The sequence below is a fragment of the Equus przewalskii genome, chromosome 25 (assembly GCF_037783145.1).
Source record: "Equus przewalskii isolate Varuska chromosome 25, EquPr2, whole genome shotgun sequence".
NCBI lineage: Eukaryota > Metazoa > Chordata > Mammalia > Perissodactyla > Equidae > Equus > Equus przewalskii.
The window spans coordinates 23266609-23285808 of NC_091855.1; the positions used below are offsets into that span (position 1 = coordinate 23266609).

The following is a 19200-nucleotide window of genomic DNA, read 5'->3' on the forward strand; positions in this document are numbered from 1 at the left end:
AGCCAAATCATTCATTTTTTTATCATAACCCACGGATAAAAAATTGTCACTGATAAATCTTACCTCGTATTTATGGAGAGGGTTTTGTTTTTTATGGACATCATAGGAACTGTAAATATCCATCATAAATGGCTTTACAAGCTACAAAACTAAACAACTTTGAGTCTCTATTTCAGACTCATATAATCCCAGTTTTGTGTGCTCTTTTTAATCGCAAGTCTACTAACTTGTTTTCCCTCTGCACGCCCTGAGCATATTTCTGGTGTCAATAACCCAGAGTCCAGCTGGTTGGCCCTGGAGCTTCAGTGAGCTTGCTGGGGTGATGCAGCATCTGCAAATGATTTATGAATCATTCTGACTTAGAAGGAGGGTCACTATTTTAGATTCAATGCATCAAAAGTGGATTTTCTTATTTATGCTCTCATAATTGTGTTTTTTAAAGCATTTATATAATTCTAGTGTTGCAAATGTATAGCATTCCCACAATTTTCCCTATCGGTCTTATGATCTGTATTCATATCCCAAATGTGATTAATACATATAAATGTTTGCTGAAAATCTGGCCTTGTTGAACAGATAGAGGTTCCTGTGAAAGGTGAAGAAGGGTGCTTTACAAAGTTAGACAATGTACATGAAAGTGGTTTGAAAAATGTGACATGTTATGCAAATGTATTTTTTTTAAAACAATAAATGAATAGCTCATCTCCTACAGGAATACTGTTGACAGAGGTCTTTGCAAAAGATACTCAACCCTCAAAAGAAGGAAGCATGATCTAGTGGGGGGCATGAAGAGTTTGGAGGCTGACCTTGGTTTGAACTTACTGTGGTATTGTATAAGTATTTCACCCCTTGTGAACCTCAATTTTATCACCTGTAAAGTTGGGTAATAAAACTTTATTTCAGGGGGACTTTGTGAGAGTTAAATAAGAAACATACCAAGTATCCCAATAAAAAAGCTTTTCTTTCAGATGACATATGAACACACAGATGTGTTATCTCTATTAATAATAGATTGGTTCTAGTGGTCAGTGTTTTGAACTCCTGTAACTTTAAACAACCAAAACAGGTCTCGGTTAATTTTTATCAGACACTTTGTATATAGTGTTTGTTTTACTGGGACTTTCTATATATGAAAGCCTGGAGCATAATACAGGGTTAATACACGTTAATTTCCTGTCCTTTTTTTTACACTATAGCAAAAAAAAATCTTCTACCTCTAAGACCCTGCTAATAGTCTGAGATGAAGAAATTATGAAAATGAAATAAACACTTTATTCTAGTTTTATGTGTGCTATTAGTACTATAACTGAATTTGCAATCACTCAAGATTTTCTTCTGTATTTAGGCTTCTTAAATCAGGTCACTGATTTTTAAGTCTGCTTCCATTTTAGAGAACTTTCCCTCCCCACCCCTTTCCACATACCCCATCCTCATCCACTCTTAGGTTCAGATTCTGTCAGTTAACTACTTTGGACTCTGGGCATTATCAGCCCCTTTTCGAGAGCCCTGGAATGGGGCGGTTTTACTTTTTATCACTGTCAGCCCCCATGTCCTCATTGCCACATTTATTTCCTTGGGAGGAAAAGGAAATGCACCTCAAGCTATAAAAGAAGCCAGCTCAGGTTTCTAGGATGTGTACCTCTGTGTTGGCAAAGTTCCCCAGTTTGTGTCTCTGAACAGGGTTTTAATCAGCTGGGCTCAAGTACTCAGCCCTGAGAGCTTTAAGAGTACTGCAGAAATGGTAGATTAACTGCATTTAACAAAATAGAAAGTTTTCATTGTGTTATAAAAAGCCTTATTGATCTCGTCCAGGCATTGACTCCAGAGTCTTTTAACAAGCCGCTCTGTCTAGACTTGTAGGCTAGAGCCCACAGCGCTAACAAAAGAGACCTGGGCAGCCTGTGGCAGGGGAGGCCAAGGGGATGGCACAGATTCAGGTTTCTCAGTGGGGATTTTCTTAAAGAACTAGAATGATTTTATTCTGCTGTGGGAAAATAAGGGTGGAGAGGCTTGTGTAGATATACCTGTGACATACCCCAGACTCCAGCCTAGTTCGAATTTCAGCATTGCCGTGGAACTATCATGTGAAGTGAACAAATGAAGGTGTCTTCTCTATCTATCAGCTTCCATCAGCATTTCCTCCCTTTGCCCGTAGGAAGCCCGGCTGAACCGAACCCTGTGCTGAGCAGTGTGTCTCCAGAAGGAGTGGGGAGGCAACGAGGGAGCAGGATGAGAACTGGTGACTTCAGAGTCACTGTGATCAATTCGACTGCGTTTCAATTCAATTCAGCCTGTATTTAACACATTCTTGGGTACATGGGAGATTTTGAAAAGGTATAAAAAATTTCTGCTCACACATATGGTTGAGGAGTTGACATCTACGTATGAAATAACCAACGAATCATTCAAGATTTATTGGGCGATTAGGTGTTTTATCAGAATCGTATGCAGTGATTTAAACTTTTTTAAAAAGTAGGACATATTTCAAACATAAAAATGAATAGACCCTATAGTAGAGCATATTATAAACTTTGGATTAGCTATTTCCCAGATTGAACAAATCTTAACATTTTGCCATTTTTGCTTTATATTTTCCTGTAAAGACTTAGTCTTGTTTGAGCACCTTCCTGGTTCCATTTCTTCTCTCCCTTCCCAGAGTTAAACACTACCTGAAATTGATTGATAGGTTGCCGGTATATGTTCTTTTATTCTTGTTACAAATGAATAGAGCTGTAATACATAATAATTAGTGATCATTGTGTGTGTGTGTTTATAAATTAGTGGAGCTAAAGTTTATTGGCCACCCACAGTCTATATTCATTATTCTCTGTATGTTCTCAGCTGAATGAAGGAAATATTAGGTAAAAATCTTTGATACCTTAAGCTTCCCTTTGATCACCTAAATGAAGCTTGGCAGTCTCTAGATCTTTCCTCTTTTAGGACCAGGAACCGTTTGAGCTCTTGAAACATCTGTAGGAAGTTTCACATAGCACCAAAGTGTCTTGTCTTCTCTGGATACTTAAGGGTGGAGAGTTTCACCAACAAGATAATTTACGTATAGACTTACTGAGGCAGGAGATAGATAAAATCATCTTCCAAGGTTTCTTCTGACGCTATGATGATGATTTGTCATGGAGGACTCTTACTTGTTTTCATCTCAGATGAGAGATTTTAAAGAAACAAATATTTTAAAAGCCCATATGGGTTTAAAAATCCATATTTATTGCTTCTAAATAAGTATCTGTATGAGTTTTCCCAAATTGTGTGAACCTTTCATGACTTTTATATTCCTTTCTAAGCAGTATGTGTGGATACAGTAGATATCTAATTTAGGTAGCAATTAGGGTCAGTGTATGTGCCACTGTAAAAAACAAAAATCATTTTAGATGATCTACTTCCTGCTCCAGAATCACTGTGGACATTTTTCAATATTATTAATTTTGTTTGTGTCAAAATTACAATCCTCCATCCTCTTCTCTCCAGCTCTGCGTCTCTAGTAATTTTTTTTGTTTTCGTCAAGTCTGTAGAATATAGTCTCACAATGAGGCATTTGGTCCTCCAGTATAACTGCCTTGGTTATTGTAGAACTTTGATAAAAGAAGCAGTTTGGAAAAACCTAAAGTACAGATTATTGTTTTTTGTACTGGGCCAAGGGTGAAAGGATACGTAGGTTTGCGGATGTGTGAATTTCTGTAATTTTTTTATTCGAAAACTTTTATTCAAAAACTCAATCTAGGACTTAGCTCCAGGAAGGCAACCCTGATTAAATTTTTTGCCATTGTAATCACCCATATCCTTGGTGTGACTTTAAGAAATGTATCTTAGGAAATACTGTGGCACAGAGCTGGCTTTAAAATTATTGATATAATTCATATATTTACTTGTCATTGTTTCATGTAGTTCCAGATGTGTCTGTTATCTTCCCAATCAGAGTGAAAGCAACCCAAGGACTGGCTGCGTATCCTTATTTTTTTTTGGATACCCTTACTTTGATGCCTATTTCAATATTTGTAGGCTCCGAGGTAACAACAATAACATTCCCTTCTGACTTCTGAGTCAATTGAGGAGCAGACACAAGAGTCAGCTTGGTGGTCAGGTCAAGGATCCAAACAGGAGTTCTATTGCTGTTGGACCTGGGTTAGAGAATGTGGCTTTGATCTGCAGTCAAGTTGACTTTTCCCCTGGATTCAACTCAGTCACTCACCCATAGGCAGAAGAGCTAGAAAACCACAGGCCTTCTACAGGGGCAGAGTCTACTCTGATAGGTTTACTGCATGAGAGAAGCTAGAGGAGAACTCAATCATTATAGGAAGGGCAGATCTGAAGGAGAGAGAAAGGCAGGTCACATGGGTACAGTGATCACCTAATTAAGAAATGTGGATCTCTGGATGTCAGACCCTTACTCTATCATCAAGCATAAGAAGCACCTCTCCTTTCATTGGAGGAAGTGAATGAGTAAAGGAGAGAAGGTCAAAGTGTTACTTCAAAACTATTTTTATGGAGAGTGGGGAGGAAATGTTCTCATGGAGTCATGGCAACAGGGAAATGGACTTCCCTCTCTAAGATAGAGTTCACTGTTTGTATTCAATGCTTGTTTGATTGATTGACCCACAGTTAAAATAAGAAGCCGGTAGTAAATGAAGCATAATTACAGTTTGACTTATATGGATCTAGTGGTTAAGAGGAAATAAAATGTACAGCTTATTACATAAATTATTATAAGTGGGCAGGCAGGCATAGGCAGCACAATTGCTTCAGGCCGTGGTTTCTTAGCAATATTCATTCTACCTTGGAAATGTCTCCTGGATCCCTCTTCACCTCTCTAGCCATCTGCCCACCCACTGAACCCCTGATACAACACAAGTACAATTCTGCCACTCACAAGCTGAAGTCCTCCCCTGCTGGTTCTCCATCACTTAAGAATATGGCAGATAAGACCCCAGCCTGCATCAGGAGCCAGCATACATGCCCATTACTCTAAGCCACGTTGAACTTCTCACCATCCCCTGACCGCCCCATGCTTTTCTAATGACCGCAGCAGAGAATATGCTGTCTCTTTTCATTAGAATTTCAACCCTCCCTTTGTATGCTGAAGTCTTACTCATATGTCAAGACACGGCTTAAGTTTGACCTCCTGTATGGAGCCTTCCCTAACATCTGGGGTTGGTTATTCCTTCTTCTGTGTGCCTGTAATTAAACATTTCCTATCCTGAATTGTAATTACCTGTTTATGTGTGCATTCTCAACAGCAACAACAACAGCAGCTAACATGTCTATGGCTGGGAAAGGGGCCATAAGCTTTATCCGATTCATAGCTCACGGCGATGCTATGAAATATGTACTCTGGTTAGTCTCATTTTGTAGATCAGGAAACTGAGAGTTAGAGAGGTTGAATAATAACCTTAAGGTTCCATAGACTTACGTAAGTTCCTGGCTGTCAAACCAAGGTCTGTCCAGTTCCAAGTCTTTATATAACACTCTATGTCATTAAGTCCACAGTCCCACTCTGAGCTATAGGAGAGGGCCCTGTTTAATATGAGTCCACATCAGAGTCTGGCACTTAGTAGGCATTCAAGTTTTTTTTTTTACAGTTTCTCTTTGTCAGAAAACATTGGCTAATTATTCCTATTCACAGGGTTGTTGCCTAGCTTACGTGCATTGAGCTCTGGGCACATCACCTGGTACATAGTAGGCACCTGCAAATACTTATTCCTTAAATGAATGAACAGAAAATTTAACTTTTATTGTAATGCAATTGAGAGCAATGCAATCTTCAGGATGCCATCAGCTTTCTAGTGATTTCAGTGAAGCATGATTTTCCAGGCCATTCTTTTGTGGACTGAGGCAGCTTCTCTCACCAGGATGCTGGCTGTTTATTTTCCAAGTGACAACTTGATTTACTATTTTCCTTCTCATCATTTTCAAGAAGCATCTGCAGGCTAGTGAGTGACCCAGGCAGTGTGGAAAAGTCCATTTATTTCTCTGCTGCATTTTCCCTACAGAGAGTTTGAGGATAAGGGTTGGAAATGGCCTCAGGAGGTCAAATTTCCTGTGTATTTTCTTTTGTAGTGCAGGATTGCTCATAGCAACACAATTTGCTGTCTCCTGGTACACTCTGTTTTTAAAATACCTGTATGATGGGATGTGGCAGGTAAAGGATTCATCATTTGTCCTTGGGGGATGGCTCTGCAGTTTGATCTATCCTAATGCTTTGTTTGGCCCTAAAACATGTTGTGAGGGAAATGGAACAGGAAGAACCAAGAGTGCAGTCTCTTCTGCAATCTTTTGCCTTTTTCACTCACTCAGTGTGTGCCTCCCCTTATTCTAGCAGGAGATGTCATTAGGTGACATACAATAGAATTCACTCTAGTAAAAGGATTTCTGCTTTTTCCTCATTTTTGCCAATATGATCATCTCATAGCCCACTAGCTAACTTGGGTATCTGCCCACAGCTCATGAGAGACCCTTAGAGGTGGGAGTTCTTGTTCTGAAAGTTGGATTCTTAGCAGGTTGCATGGAAGGGAGACAGAATTGTGCAAGAACGAGCTCACATTTGCCTTAACTTGTTCCTTTGCCTGCAAACTACCTCAATTGCTGTTTGAGTTCAAGACACCTCTCAAAAGTGAGTGGATATGCAGCCCCCCTAGGAATGAGGAGAACAATTGTGGAATTGTGGACTTCTCTAAAAGTTTATTTCTGCTTTGTGTATCCCCTTGTCTTGGGCTCAGTGCTTCTTTTGTCATCATCAGGGCTTCTGGGAAGCAGAGGCAGAGGAATTGGGTGATATGTCAGTTCATGACTTGAGTCCCCATAACCTCTCATTGCAGCTGCACCCATGGCAGAGGGACAGTGCTGTCCCTGTTGAGTTTGTGGATCAGAGGAAAGGAGTCAGCAGGCCAGCCCCAGGACCATAAGTCATCTCATGTCTGGCAGGGAGGGCAGCAGTAGCCCATGTGTTTTTGTGCCTCATTAGTTCCAGGGTGGGCCAGGCCAGGATGGCCAACCAGAGTTATCTTTGCATTGGTGCAGACCAAAGTACCATGCTGCTACACAGAGGCCTATTGAAGGATGAAGGATTTGAGGAAGAGAACAGTTTTGCCTGTGTCTCTGAGGTGCCTCCTCAGGAAGCTGGCTCCCCCTCCCTTTCTAGAACACAGCAGGTGTCCTGCTCAGGGCCAGTGGTTAGAGCCACTCTGGAGGGGTTAGGATTTTTTAGACACCAAGTCGTGTCTAAAAATTCTAAGGCTCTCTAATGGAGGTGAAGAGTGTGAGCTTGTCAGTTTGACTTTTTCCAGCCTGCTACTGAAGAATTTCTTAGTAAAGCCAGCCCGCTCCCTGATCCTCTGCTTGGGCTCCTGCTGCCTGAGAGGGCTCTTACCCATCATTGTCAGTGGTTTCTGCTTTCAACACATTGAACTTCGTACAGCTACAGGACCTCAGATATAGGGTGCTAGGCACCTGTTCCCCTGAGAATTTGAGTTCCTGACAAGGTGGTGATGTGATCTAGTAGCAAAAGCAATGGAATGAGAATAGGGGACTAAAGTTTTGAAACTGGAATGCTCCCTAGGGCCTTGGATAACCCATCTAAACTCTGTTTCTCCACTTCCTCAAGTTGGCATAATCATAGCAAAATGACTCACAGTGTTGAGAGAATACAAATAATGATTAAGAAAGCATTTGGAAATATATGTCATTTAAAAACTGTGAACGTCTGCTTGCAAATGGCCCTAGGACCCTTCTTTACCATTCCTGACATGTTCTCACTCGAGCCCTTTCACGTCTAATGCGATGTCCTTGTTCCTCAATTTTCACCTCTGGCCCTTGGTTTCCCATGGCTGCATTTGGAACTTAATTATCCAAATTTTAGGTTCCTCTTGTGGTCTCTGGTTTTCCAGTATCTCTGCCTCTCAGTTCCTTAGGTTGTCTCTTCTAGGGACCTTTTACTTCCATTCTTGCCCAGAGAAATGCAAAGCTCACTCAGAAACTGTGTATCAGTATCAACATCCAGGCTGAACCAGTGCCAGGCATCCCTTGGAAAAGAAGTTCAAATGTGTTCTCATCTTGTGACTGAAGTCCCTGCCTTCAGTTCTCCCTTCCAGTTCACTCTCAATCCAACATAAATTATGTTGCATAATATTTTTAAAAGATTATGCAATCTTTCAAAAATACAAATTGTACCCTTCATCCTCTCGTAAAATTATGCAGTGCTTCCTCGTAACCTTTGGAATAAAGTCTAAATTTCTTGATCTCAAAGCCTAGTCTGGGTTCTTAAGACACCAAGTTATCAGGGACCACGGGCTCAATTAAGTAGTGATATGCATTTCTCCCCACTTAGATTGCATGGTAAAAAGAATATTACACTGGATATTTTAATCTGTTTTGGAACTTCTCAGAGAAATACAACTATTATTATATAAATCACTAGTTGGTGTTTTTTTTTGTGGGGAAAGAGTGGAAAACGGAATTGGGTAAATGCTTGTTAATGCTACATATATATCAGTACTTGGATTAACAAGCCATTTGAAGGATCAGTACTTTACAAATCTTATACGAATTGATTTAAAATCTTGAGTTATACATATCTAGATTGCATCTAGTCTTTAATCAATTGGACACTTACAAATAATGGATAAACGATTTGTTGTCATACGGGTTTGAGCTCTGCTTTTCATGCAGTGAGGATAACATTTTTATTTTAACACTTATGCAATTGATTGTAAACTTTGGAGTGATATAATTTAAATGTATCTAAACAGTCCATTAGCCATGTCAGTGCCTACCCTCTTGCCAAGCTGTAGCTTTATGCTAAGCTGCTGTGTACTGTATTACATAATCCCTGCATTCATTTCCTCTACCTATTTAGCTTGAATACATACAAGGTGACTGCATCGTCTCTTCAACCTCCTAATCAGTGTAAACACCAAGTATAGAAAACAGGTTTGGGGCAGTATTACATTTTTCTAGTGGAGGGTTTGGAGAATTGGATGGGCTTAGAAATGTGTGTTTGTTACTATTTGGTTTTGCACCTTTTAGTTACGTTCACAGTTAACCTAGGATGGTTTTCAAGGTGATAAGAAAGTGCTAGAGCCTTAGCTACTGGAAGGAAATTAAGACAGATTGAGATCTTAGGAGAAAAATGTCAATTGTGAGAGTATACAAAGGAACAATTTCTTCAGGTTTCTCACCCCTTCTCCTTCCAAGTCCCTTATTTGCTCTTGTAAAGACTAGGTCATGCACTGCCAATGCCTCTCCTCCCATAACAATAAGGAGAAAAGTATCTCATGAATTAAAAATGACATGATTTTGCTTATCTAGAATGTGATTCAGAGAAGAGCTTTCAGTTGCCTGTTGTTTATTGACATGTGGAGATGATAGCCAGCAGCTGGGGTGCTGTGCTTTTGGTAGCCTTCTCTGGCCCAGGGAAGAGGTGAACCAGGAAAACTCAGCATTGAGTGGAGAGATGGAGAGGGTTGTGAACTGTTGCAGCACTTTTCATTAGATGCTTTCAAAGGAAGGCACTGGGCTACATAGAATCTTCCTTGGTGTATTTGCATGGATATTACCATAAATATGCATGAGATTTACATACACTTTTTTTTGTACATTGGTTTTATTCCTTGTTTATTGCTTGTGATATTCTCTTCTCTGTCCTGATGTTATTTTTTTCTATGGCCTTCCACATAAAACAAGTTCTTTTGTTTCAAACACAGCCAGATTTCAGGGGCGAAAGGGACGCATTTCTTTTGGTGAGCAAATGTAATACACATAGGGTAGGGGGAATAGGTTTCTGGCTCAATTCATCCGAGGTTTGGGATGGTTTGTAAGTCAATGCTTGGCTCCAGGGAATTTTTTATGGGCTTTGACAAGTAGAGTAGGAGCATGTGGTCTATCCAGAGTGATGGGCAAAAGGAAAGGTAACTGATATTTAGAGAAGAGTCCAGGGCGCTAGGAGTCCAGAGTAGACAAACTGTGTGGTCCTGGGCAACTCACTCATTCCTAGTCATAAGTTTCTTCCTTAATAAAATAAGGGCATTAAATCAGGCAATCTGCAAAATTCCTTATAGCTTTAAAATTTATTATTTTGACAGACTCCTTGCTCTAATTATATGAAAAATATTAAGCACCATGTAGCACATTGAATAATATCCCGGTGCCTTGCTGTTCTGTGTCAAGCCTTCCCTCTGTGAAGGGTACTCGATGATTAATTTAAGCTTGTTGTTAGAGGCCCTCTTTTCCTTGCTCATTTATCTCAGTTCAGTGGGTGCACAAGGTGTAACTTAAATGTTTGCAGAAGACACCCATTAATTGGCCACGTGTGGTGCCAAGGACAGGTGTAGTAGTTGGCTCTGTGCACATTTGCGTCTGTAGGAAAAGAGCTTTGGGGTAATAACTGCATTTGATTTGCCATCTTCCCCTTTAGATCTGGGTCAGCTCCAGGTCTACTGAACAAGGGCTTGTCCAGTTGCATTTAACAAAGGCATTTATTCAGATGAGAGGAGAGATCATGACAATAGACAGGGCACTAGGGTTTGGATGGATCTATTTCAAACACACAGTGTCAAATTTCTGCTCTATGATTTTTTTTTTCTATTCTGCTTTTTCTCCCCAAATCCCCCCAGTACACAATTGTATATTTTAGTTGTGGGTCCTTCTAGTTGTGATACTGCTCTATGATTTTATTTTTTGGCTATTTTTGGAAAATTGTATCAGGCATGCATTATGTGCTGAGTGGTACTTGCTACTTACATATGTGTAAGCAACACAGTGGTCATTTATGAGTGGACAGGTCTCTTTTGCTTATACCAGTGTGTGTGCAAACAGAAATATGCAGGTACACAGACATCATTGAGACCCCCTGGAACATACAGAACAAACTTAATGTCTTCTTTAACTCTCAAGAATATGAAGTTGAGGTTCATGTTTTAATGATGACTTGATGCTACGATTAATCCAATAGTGTGTAGTGGGTGGTCATTTCTCCACATTGTAAGGGTGACTCCTTACAGCTCGTACCTCGTGATGAGAAAATATTTATTTTATTTTACTCAAGTGACTTACTAAGAGCTATGATGGTTGATAAAGATCTGAGTTGAGGTGAAATTGGCTTTGGTTAATAGGCTGGCATGTAGTTCTGGAAGGGAAAATAGAATTCCCTCCTTTTATAGTCCCCAGTGTTTAAAGGGGAACTGAATATCTAAACTGGCATTGTTGCCTATTCCTTTCATTAATAAGGTGCTTTTGAGCAGCCCTGATATGAAATAGGCCACTCTAAGTGAGGTGCCTGGAGGGAGGACAAATGAAAGTCCACATGCTGTGAGTTGAAATTATAAGGCAAATCAACAAATGATTAAATAAAATATGTTTTATCATCTTACTTTGACAAACATAGCTTTGTAACTACCTGATAAGCTAGGTTCAAATTCGGAATTTTTGGATTCCTCAGAGTCCTGCCTTGGGAAATGGTAGCACAGGGAGAACCAGCCCCTCTGGTCCTCTGCCTGTGACCTATTCCCCTTCTCTTCCCACCTCTGGCTCCAGCCTGTATCACAAGAGGTCTGGTATAAAGGTGCTTAGATCCCTGAGCCAACGTGGCCAAGCTCCATCGAAACCCCTGCAAACAGTGCCACATGGCTGGCCCTCAGACATCAAGGTATGCACACTGGCAGCACAGTTTGCCTTCAGAAAGATGGATCCAGAGAAGAGATTGCACAAGCCCTGGAAACAGACTTGAGGCTCTTTGGGTAGGAAATTACAGATCCTGAGTATCCAGAATATGATCTTGAAAGAGAATATGGGCTCCAGTGGAATGCCGTCTTGGCTCTACGGACCCCTAGTCCTGTGAAGAGAGATGTCCCATAGGATGGTCCGATCAGGGCCATCTAAAGCAGGAGACCCTCAGAGCTGAGGTCCCTTTGAGTCTAAAGGAGGTATTGCTATCTTGTCAAAGCATCTCACCAAAATTCATTCTGTTACCTTTTCCTCACTTGCTTGATCACCTTCTCAGGTCCAGCCTCCTATTTAATAACCCAGTCACATTCCATTGGGCTCAGGACTCTACCATGGAAACCAAAGTCAGCTGGGTTATTGATGGATGGAAATCAGAGCCAGATCTCTCAGGGCAATTGATTTTTATTTATTGGTCAATAAAAGGTACCTAGAGCTAAAGAACCTTTGTTGGAACAGTTAATTATCTATTCTAAACCAGCTCTTCTACGAGCATTTAAAAACCATCATTGAAGCAAAAGCAATGTAAGCTTCCCTTTACCATTTTGCGTGAAATTTCTCTTTAGGTTTTTCTCTGAGAAATTTGAAGGAAAGGCTGCCTTCTCCTGCACCCTGGTGTTGGTCTTCTACGCTTGTGTGGATACATAGTTTCTCTGTGGTTGGCGTCTCTGCTAGTTTCCCTGATACTGCTTATAGGTCTTGTGGAAGAGTTGGAGGGAGTGTTGTGCTGGTATCAGCCCAGTGGCAGGGACAGTGCCCTTGGGGCATGTCCTCTGGTATTTGCATAGATCTGACTCATGCTAGTCAAGCGTTGACTGCTTTCCTCTTCCCTTTTCCTACAGCTCGAGAGGAGAATGTGGCCACTTTCCGAGGCTCAGAGTACCTGTGTTATGACCTGTCTCAGAACCCAATCCAGAGCAGCAGTGATGAAATCACCCTCTCCTTTAAGACCTGGCAGCGGAATGGGCTCATCCTGCACACTGGCAAGTCGGCTGACTATGTCAACCTGGCTCTGAAGGATGGTGCGGTCTCCTTGGTCATTAACCTGGGGTCTGGGGCCTTTGAGGCCATTGTGGAGCCAGTGAATGGAAAATTCAATGACAACGCCTGGCACGATGTCAAAGTGACACGCAACCTCCGGCAGGTAATGGCTGAGGGGAGAGAGTGCCTGGAGGCTCATTCTAGGTAGCTGGGGAGGAAGTTTGTGAAGCAGGTGATGGGTGCGGTAGAGATCAGTAAAGATATGGGTTTGGTTTTGTCAAAGTCTAACTTTCTCCCAGTCTTCGCAATTTCACACGGAAAATTATTAAAATATGTTTCTCCTCATACTTCAATTCTCCATTTGTGCTTGTTATTTAAGAAAAAAGTTCAGTTGTATAGATAATAAAAGTTATAAGTACTTTCATTCCTTTTATTCTGCTTTCCTTTTTATCATTTTCTTATTTACATTTGAATCTTGTATTATTGTTAAATTCAATTAGGGCCAGTGTTTTGTTTCTGCAGCGTGGTAGATTTTCCTCAATCTTTGAATATGTGTTTTCCTTTTTAAGTTACCCATTGCCAGGAGAGCATAATTTTAATTCCTTCCAGAAAAAGTCTTTCTTTTTCTCTTCCTTTTAATTTACCACCCCTCTCCCACTTTTATTTTGTCGGTTGTTATGTTAACCTCTAGGCTTGGGATGAATTAGCTGGAATCTTTCTGAATTCCTCTGTTTCTCTGTTCCTTGGTGCGGCGGTCCTATTTTATTGCCCCTGTCTCTCCCTCCGAGACTCTTCAGTTGACTGGGAGACCTGGCAAGTGGAAGGACTCAAATAAAAAAGTCAACTTTGGAGCAGCCTTTCCTGGTTCTGTCCGTGCTTGAGAACCTCCCATCGCTTGCCGATTCTAAGCAGGCAACTCCGTCAGGTGACAACACTCTCAGGAAGCCTTAGCCAAGTGAAGTTGTTTTCAATTTCATAACTAATAATAATAACAATAATATTTTACTGGCCCACATCAAAAAAGAAAAGCATTTCCTGTAAAAGACAAGGTCTTGCTGAGATTGCCTTTTCCAGGTTGCTGTTTTCACTTGGTTTTTCTACTTGTGAATTTGTCATTAAACCCAATTGGACAGGATTCATCTTCAGTAATCAGAAAACATTAGGCAAATTTCTCATCGAATTTTCTTCTTCAGTGTGATTGATTTAATGCCTTTGAATGTAAATGTGAAAGCATAAGAACTCACAGGTGTTTGCGTATGTTTTCTGTTTGATAAAAATGTAACTTCTTAATAATTCTAAATATATGGAGAAGTCTCAAACACTTGGAAACACACAATATTCGAAACACCCATTTCCACACTTAAGTAGGCTGAGGAAGCCACCTGGTGGGAGATTCTGTTCTATCTGTGGTGAAGTTGCTAAGTAACACAGGACTTAAGAGTCCCCAGTCATCTTTATACACATGGATTGGACATTTTTGAACCACTGTTCTATGTTTTTCCTCCAAGGACAAAGAATCACCCTATTGCTGATGTTTTCTTTCATGGTCCCTCATCTATACTTACTTGGAAGAGACCTTCCCAACTGTCAAGAGAGACCAAATCAAATTTCCACTTGCTAAAATATAAGGGCTTAATATGTTTGAGTTGCAGAGACTAAGCCAAAAAGTGAAATATGACCTTTTGCCAGTTTTGATTGGCAGGTACACAATAACACCCTCTAGGCTTGGGTCAGTGGAGAGGAGAATTTTCATATACTGGGGAGCAGAATCGGGGTATGGTTCTTACCAACCAACCTGTTTCTCTAACTCTCTCCCACCTCATACACTTCTTTGCCCTTCTAGAGTGATTCCAATTAACCGGAGAAAGGCTTACTTTCATTTCTACTAAAAACACTTTTTAAAAATAGAATTGGGCCCCAATTCAGTCCTATAAACTGAAAGGGGAATAAACCAAACTATAATGCAAATATTGGTTGTGCTGTTTTAGTCAGAGCAAGCAGAGGCAAGTGACCCTGGAGGGTTTCTCTTCTGAATTCTAACCCAAGCCCTCTCTGTGCCCTTGGACGAGCTATTTTGCCTTTCTGCACCACAGTTTCCATTTGTGAGGTGGTGATTACAATCCTCCCCAGCCATGTGTGATGGCTAAATATGCAAAGCACCTTATGTTCCAGAAGGATTATGAGCTCATCCATGGTCTGGGTGCTAGACTCGCTGTGACATGCACACATTTTATAGGCCAAGTATTCTGTCACGAAGGTGACCGTGTCTGTCGGTCACCAAGGATGCAGCTAAGTAGAGCTCTCAGTTCTAGACAAGGCTACAGAGGTTCTAGGGCACTGGGACATTTCTTAGCAGAAGGAGCATGAGTCTCATAGAGAAAGTGCACCTAAAATTGGACCTCACTGAAATCCTGACTGAAGTTTGCATCCAAATGTAATTTATTGAAAGACAGGGAAATCTCAGAAAAGCACAGTTGATTTTGCAAAGCAATCCTTTCAGCACTGAATCATCTAAGATTATTATTTTGCCCATTAAAAATATATTTGTAACATCTTTTTGAGTTTCCTAGGCTACATTGGTAGGTATGGGAAGTCCTTGTTTATTTCAATTTAAACCACAAATCCCTTCATAAACATTTGAGATGTTTATGGTCGCTTCGTCTATTTTTTGGGTAAGATTGACAGGCTTCTGTGGCAAAAATTCATCTGAGGAAAGCTTACTTGGAGTTTCCTGGAATATTCCTTACCAAATGGAGCAGAATTTCCCCGATTTCCTCATTCTTGGTCATTTACTCATGGTTCTGCCTTTGAGCCAAGTTGGGCCAAGGCCAGATACTTCACTCGGGGTTCCGATTAAAGGAAGGAATGTGGACTATCTGTTCAAGATTATTACTGGGATGAGGGACAGATGTAGTGAGGTATTTGTGTGGGGTTTTGTTTGTTGTTGTTGTTTATTTTGGTCCATGACCTTGCCTGAGTCCAGGGTCATGGCTACCATGTTGTAGGGCTTTGCTAAACATGTTTAACCTGCCAGTCTTCTCTGCTGTCCATATAAGAAATTGCTTAAAAGCTTGGAAAGCTTTCATAATGAGAAATGGGGGCAGAGCAATTCAAACAGAAAGCATTCTGGCAAAGTAAACAAAATAATAATTTCATTGAATAATAAAGAAGACTCCACTATTTTGATGCATTCTAATGACACAGTTATTCTGAACTGAGAGGAAAGGAAAGATGAGAATGTTTCCCTCCTGCCACACAAATCCACACAAAGTCAAGGGGGCCATGGGTCTTTAAATTACCTATGGAAACCCAGATAAGCAAATGATGTGGCCTTCCTCTGCCAGATGCGACCTGTAAAATGTTTTAAGTTCTTTTCATTCTAGGAGAAAGTCATGATCATCTGTGCATGTAGTCAGAGTCAGACGTGAAAAAAAACTCCCCAGCCTATTGATATTTCAGCTCTGTCTGTTTATCTACATGTAGAATGATAAACTTTGGGGTCTTTTTTTTTTTTTAGGGCAGGTAGAATGTGTATGTGCTGGGGGGTGGGGAGGGACAGGGGCAGTGTTCATTCAGAAGAGCCTTTGGAAAGTAAGTATGATGCTAATTCTAATGGGGTGAGGTCTGGTCTGAGTGGTGTTTGGAAGAAGTGGGGAGTTAAAATGACAAGGTGGCCTGCAGCTCCCTTCCTAGCTGAGCCTGGAGTGCCAAGGTTTTCCATAGAGTCCTGGTCTCATTGTCTTCCCCTACTCTCTTTTTCTGTGTCGGGTACCTTTTTTTTGAAAAACTAACACAAGATCATTCATGCAATGTGTCATTTTACTAACCGACTAATGTACTAACACCCTAACGACTCATCTTTGTTTTTAGTTTTTTTAATTAACAATCGTTCTGTTCACAATTTTTAATTTCCTTTCTTCCCCCTTTTCCGCAAAGCACTCAGGCATCGGACACGCTATGGTAAACAAACTACATTGTCTGGTAGATATCATTCTTATTGTCTCTTTTTTTGGGTTTGCCGTGTGTTGCCCTCCTTTTCCTCCCCAAACCCCCTTTTATCCTCTTTAGACTTGCTTCTTCTTCTTTAAAATTTTTTTGTTGAATTAAATGCAAGCCTTTCTTTTTCTTTAAAAAAAAAGGGAAAGGGATGCACCTGTCCTGGAAATGATATTTGGACAAGTTTGGTTGGGATGGTTTCCTTTTCTCCAGTTTGTAATTTTTTTCTAAAAAATAATTTTCTAAAGAAATATTGTTCATTTAGCTAAATTTACTTTGTTTTATTTTCTTCTTTTACAACTTCCAACTTACAGACCAGGGACAACAGGATATCTATTGAGGAATTTCTTCTCTCTGTGTCTTCCTATCCCTCACTCTTCCTCCTTTCTTTTCTCTCCTCCCCACTCCTTAATCCCTTTATTCTTTCCCTTTTGAGTGGCCACGGCTGCCACAGGTGATCTGGGGAGGAAAGTACTCTACTTCCTATATTCTTCCTCTCCTTTCTTTCACCTTCCTCCCCACCGTGGCCAAAGGGAGCTCCGCCACTTGTGTTCTCCATACAACCTCTGCATGGCATGTTCCCGTCTTGTGGATTTCCCCATTGGCATCGGAATCTGTTCCCTCATTTTCCTCCTCATTACTAACAACCTGCCAATCATTAACCCAATTCCACTTTCTTCTCTCTTTTTTTTGTATCCACTCCTCTTCATTGTCCTCTCATCATTCATATTTTGGGGTTGGGTTTGGACTTTTTCTTTTCTTTTTTTTCAGTGAGGGAGGTGGCAGGCAGGGGAAAAACACCCCTTAGTTTTGAGTGGTTTTTTTGTTTCACTTCCATCTTGTTTTTCAGTTTGTTCAGTGCATGTAAGTGTGAAGTGGATTTTGATTCTTTCTGTTGGTTCCATTTCCGATGGTCCTCACCCTTTCCCACTTCCCTACCCTTTTCTTCTGCCTTCTCTCTCGGCTCCAGATAATTTTCGCATGGGTGTGTCTGTGTATGGTGTGTGCATGCTTTGAGGCTCCATCTTTTCTCTCCTTTCGTGGATGTTGGGTGTACGGGTGCTATTTCCTCCCTGTGGGCATTATTATTATTTTGGTTATTATGCCTCATCATTCCTTTCTTTTTGTTAGAGTTGCCTTTTTGGTTTGGGTCATTTCTTCTCTTGGTGGTGGTAATGGCAGTGAAGGGAGGGCAGGGGTTGGTGTCCCAGGGTCGTGTATGGCATGTATCATTCATGACACATCAAATTCGAGACCCTTCTCCTTCCCTCCCTGAATGCATGTGACATTGTTAGCGTGGTGTGAGCCTAAAAGAAACAAATAAAAAAGAAAAGAAAAAAGAATTAAAAAAAACACCAACAACCAAAGACCAACCCCTAATAAACCTCATCGTCAAATGTCTCCTTTGCTGTTTTTCATTGCCACCATAAATAACAATCATTAACAAAAATAAATGATCATTTTTCCAATGAACTGAGACAAGTGATGTTGTCTGAGGATAGTTCCATTTTCTAGCCTGACTAACAAAGAGTGCAATGGGTAGATCAAGTTGCTCAGCTTGGCAATTCCAAAAAACTCTCCCAGGAGTCTGCAGGGGAATGTTGGAGGCTTGGGCCACAGGAAAGACAGACTAGAATATGGAACTTGGCTGCACCTACCAAAATCAAACCAAATTAGAAAGAATACCTCACCAAAATCGTTACAAACGTGACACCACAGGTAGGGGAAGCCACTGGATTTTAATAGGACTATAAGGTCATTGTTGGGATTTTTTTTGTCCCTATGTCCCTCCACCAGGTGACAATCTCTGTGGATGGCATCCTTACCACGACGGGCTACACTCAGGAGGACTACACCATGCTGGGCTCAGACGACTTCTTCTACGTGGGAGGAAGCCCGAGTACCGCTGACTTGCCAGGCTCACCTGTCAGCAACAACTTCATGGGCTGTCTTAAAGAGGTAAAGTTCATACACTCCATTTAATACACTGACTGTCTATGAACAAATGAAATTTCCAGTTCAATGACTGCATTTTTCCTCTGATCCATTCCGTTAGGCCACAGGTTGTAGCAGAAAAGACTTTGGACTTGCAAGTAGAGTTCTAGGTTTGGGGTCCGTGTTAAGCTGGTTGCTTGACCTTGGGTTTGCCGCTTAAGTGCTCTGTGGTTCTGTTTTCTCATCTTACTAGTGGGGAACCTTATCCCATAGGTAGCTATGCTTTATAAATTAAGTGAAATAACTCAAATGAAAGGACTTTGAAATCACAAGGAACTAGTGGTGTGTAAAGTTTGATTTTGTGCTTTTGACTTGGCAAGTAGGGAAACTCCAGCTAAAAGTGGTTCAAATTGTGGTTGTATGTCTTGTCTAAGGCATGTGTATTATTTTATCTTAGCCAAGCTTGGTGCTCCCAAGAGTCTCATTATTTGAGATGAAGGAAAATTCTCAGAATGTAACATTAAGGCCTAGAAGACTAGTGTTTCCTTTTTTTGTTTTTTGTTT

General features: G+C 40.8%; 1 protein-coding gene across 39 annotated transcripts in view; it reads left to right on the forward strand.

Moving 5' to 3' along the window:
- The window catches only part of NRXN3 (neurexin 3), a 1503251-nt gene that overhangs the window by 414780 nt on the left and 1069271 nt on the right, over positions 1-19200 (forward strand). For 26 of the 39 annotated variants that reach the window (XR_011533071.1, XR_011533074.1, XR_011533072.1 and 23 more), the window contains 2 exons: positions 12567-12868; positions 18499-18660. Coding sequence is in view for 33 of the 39 variants with exons in the window: in XM_070594344.1 (XP_070450445.1) it covers positions 12567-12868; positions 18499-18660 (464 nt within the window). In the remaining 6 variants the exon portion in view is untranslated. Of the gene's footprint in view, positions 1-12528; positions 12869-16641; positions 16666-18498; positions 18661-19200 lie in introns of all 39 variants that reach the window. The other 13 variants (XR_011533070.1, XM_070594342.1, XM_070594343.1 and 10 more) reach the window with 3 other exon arrangements.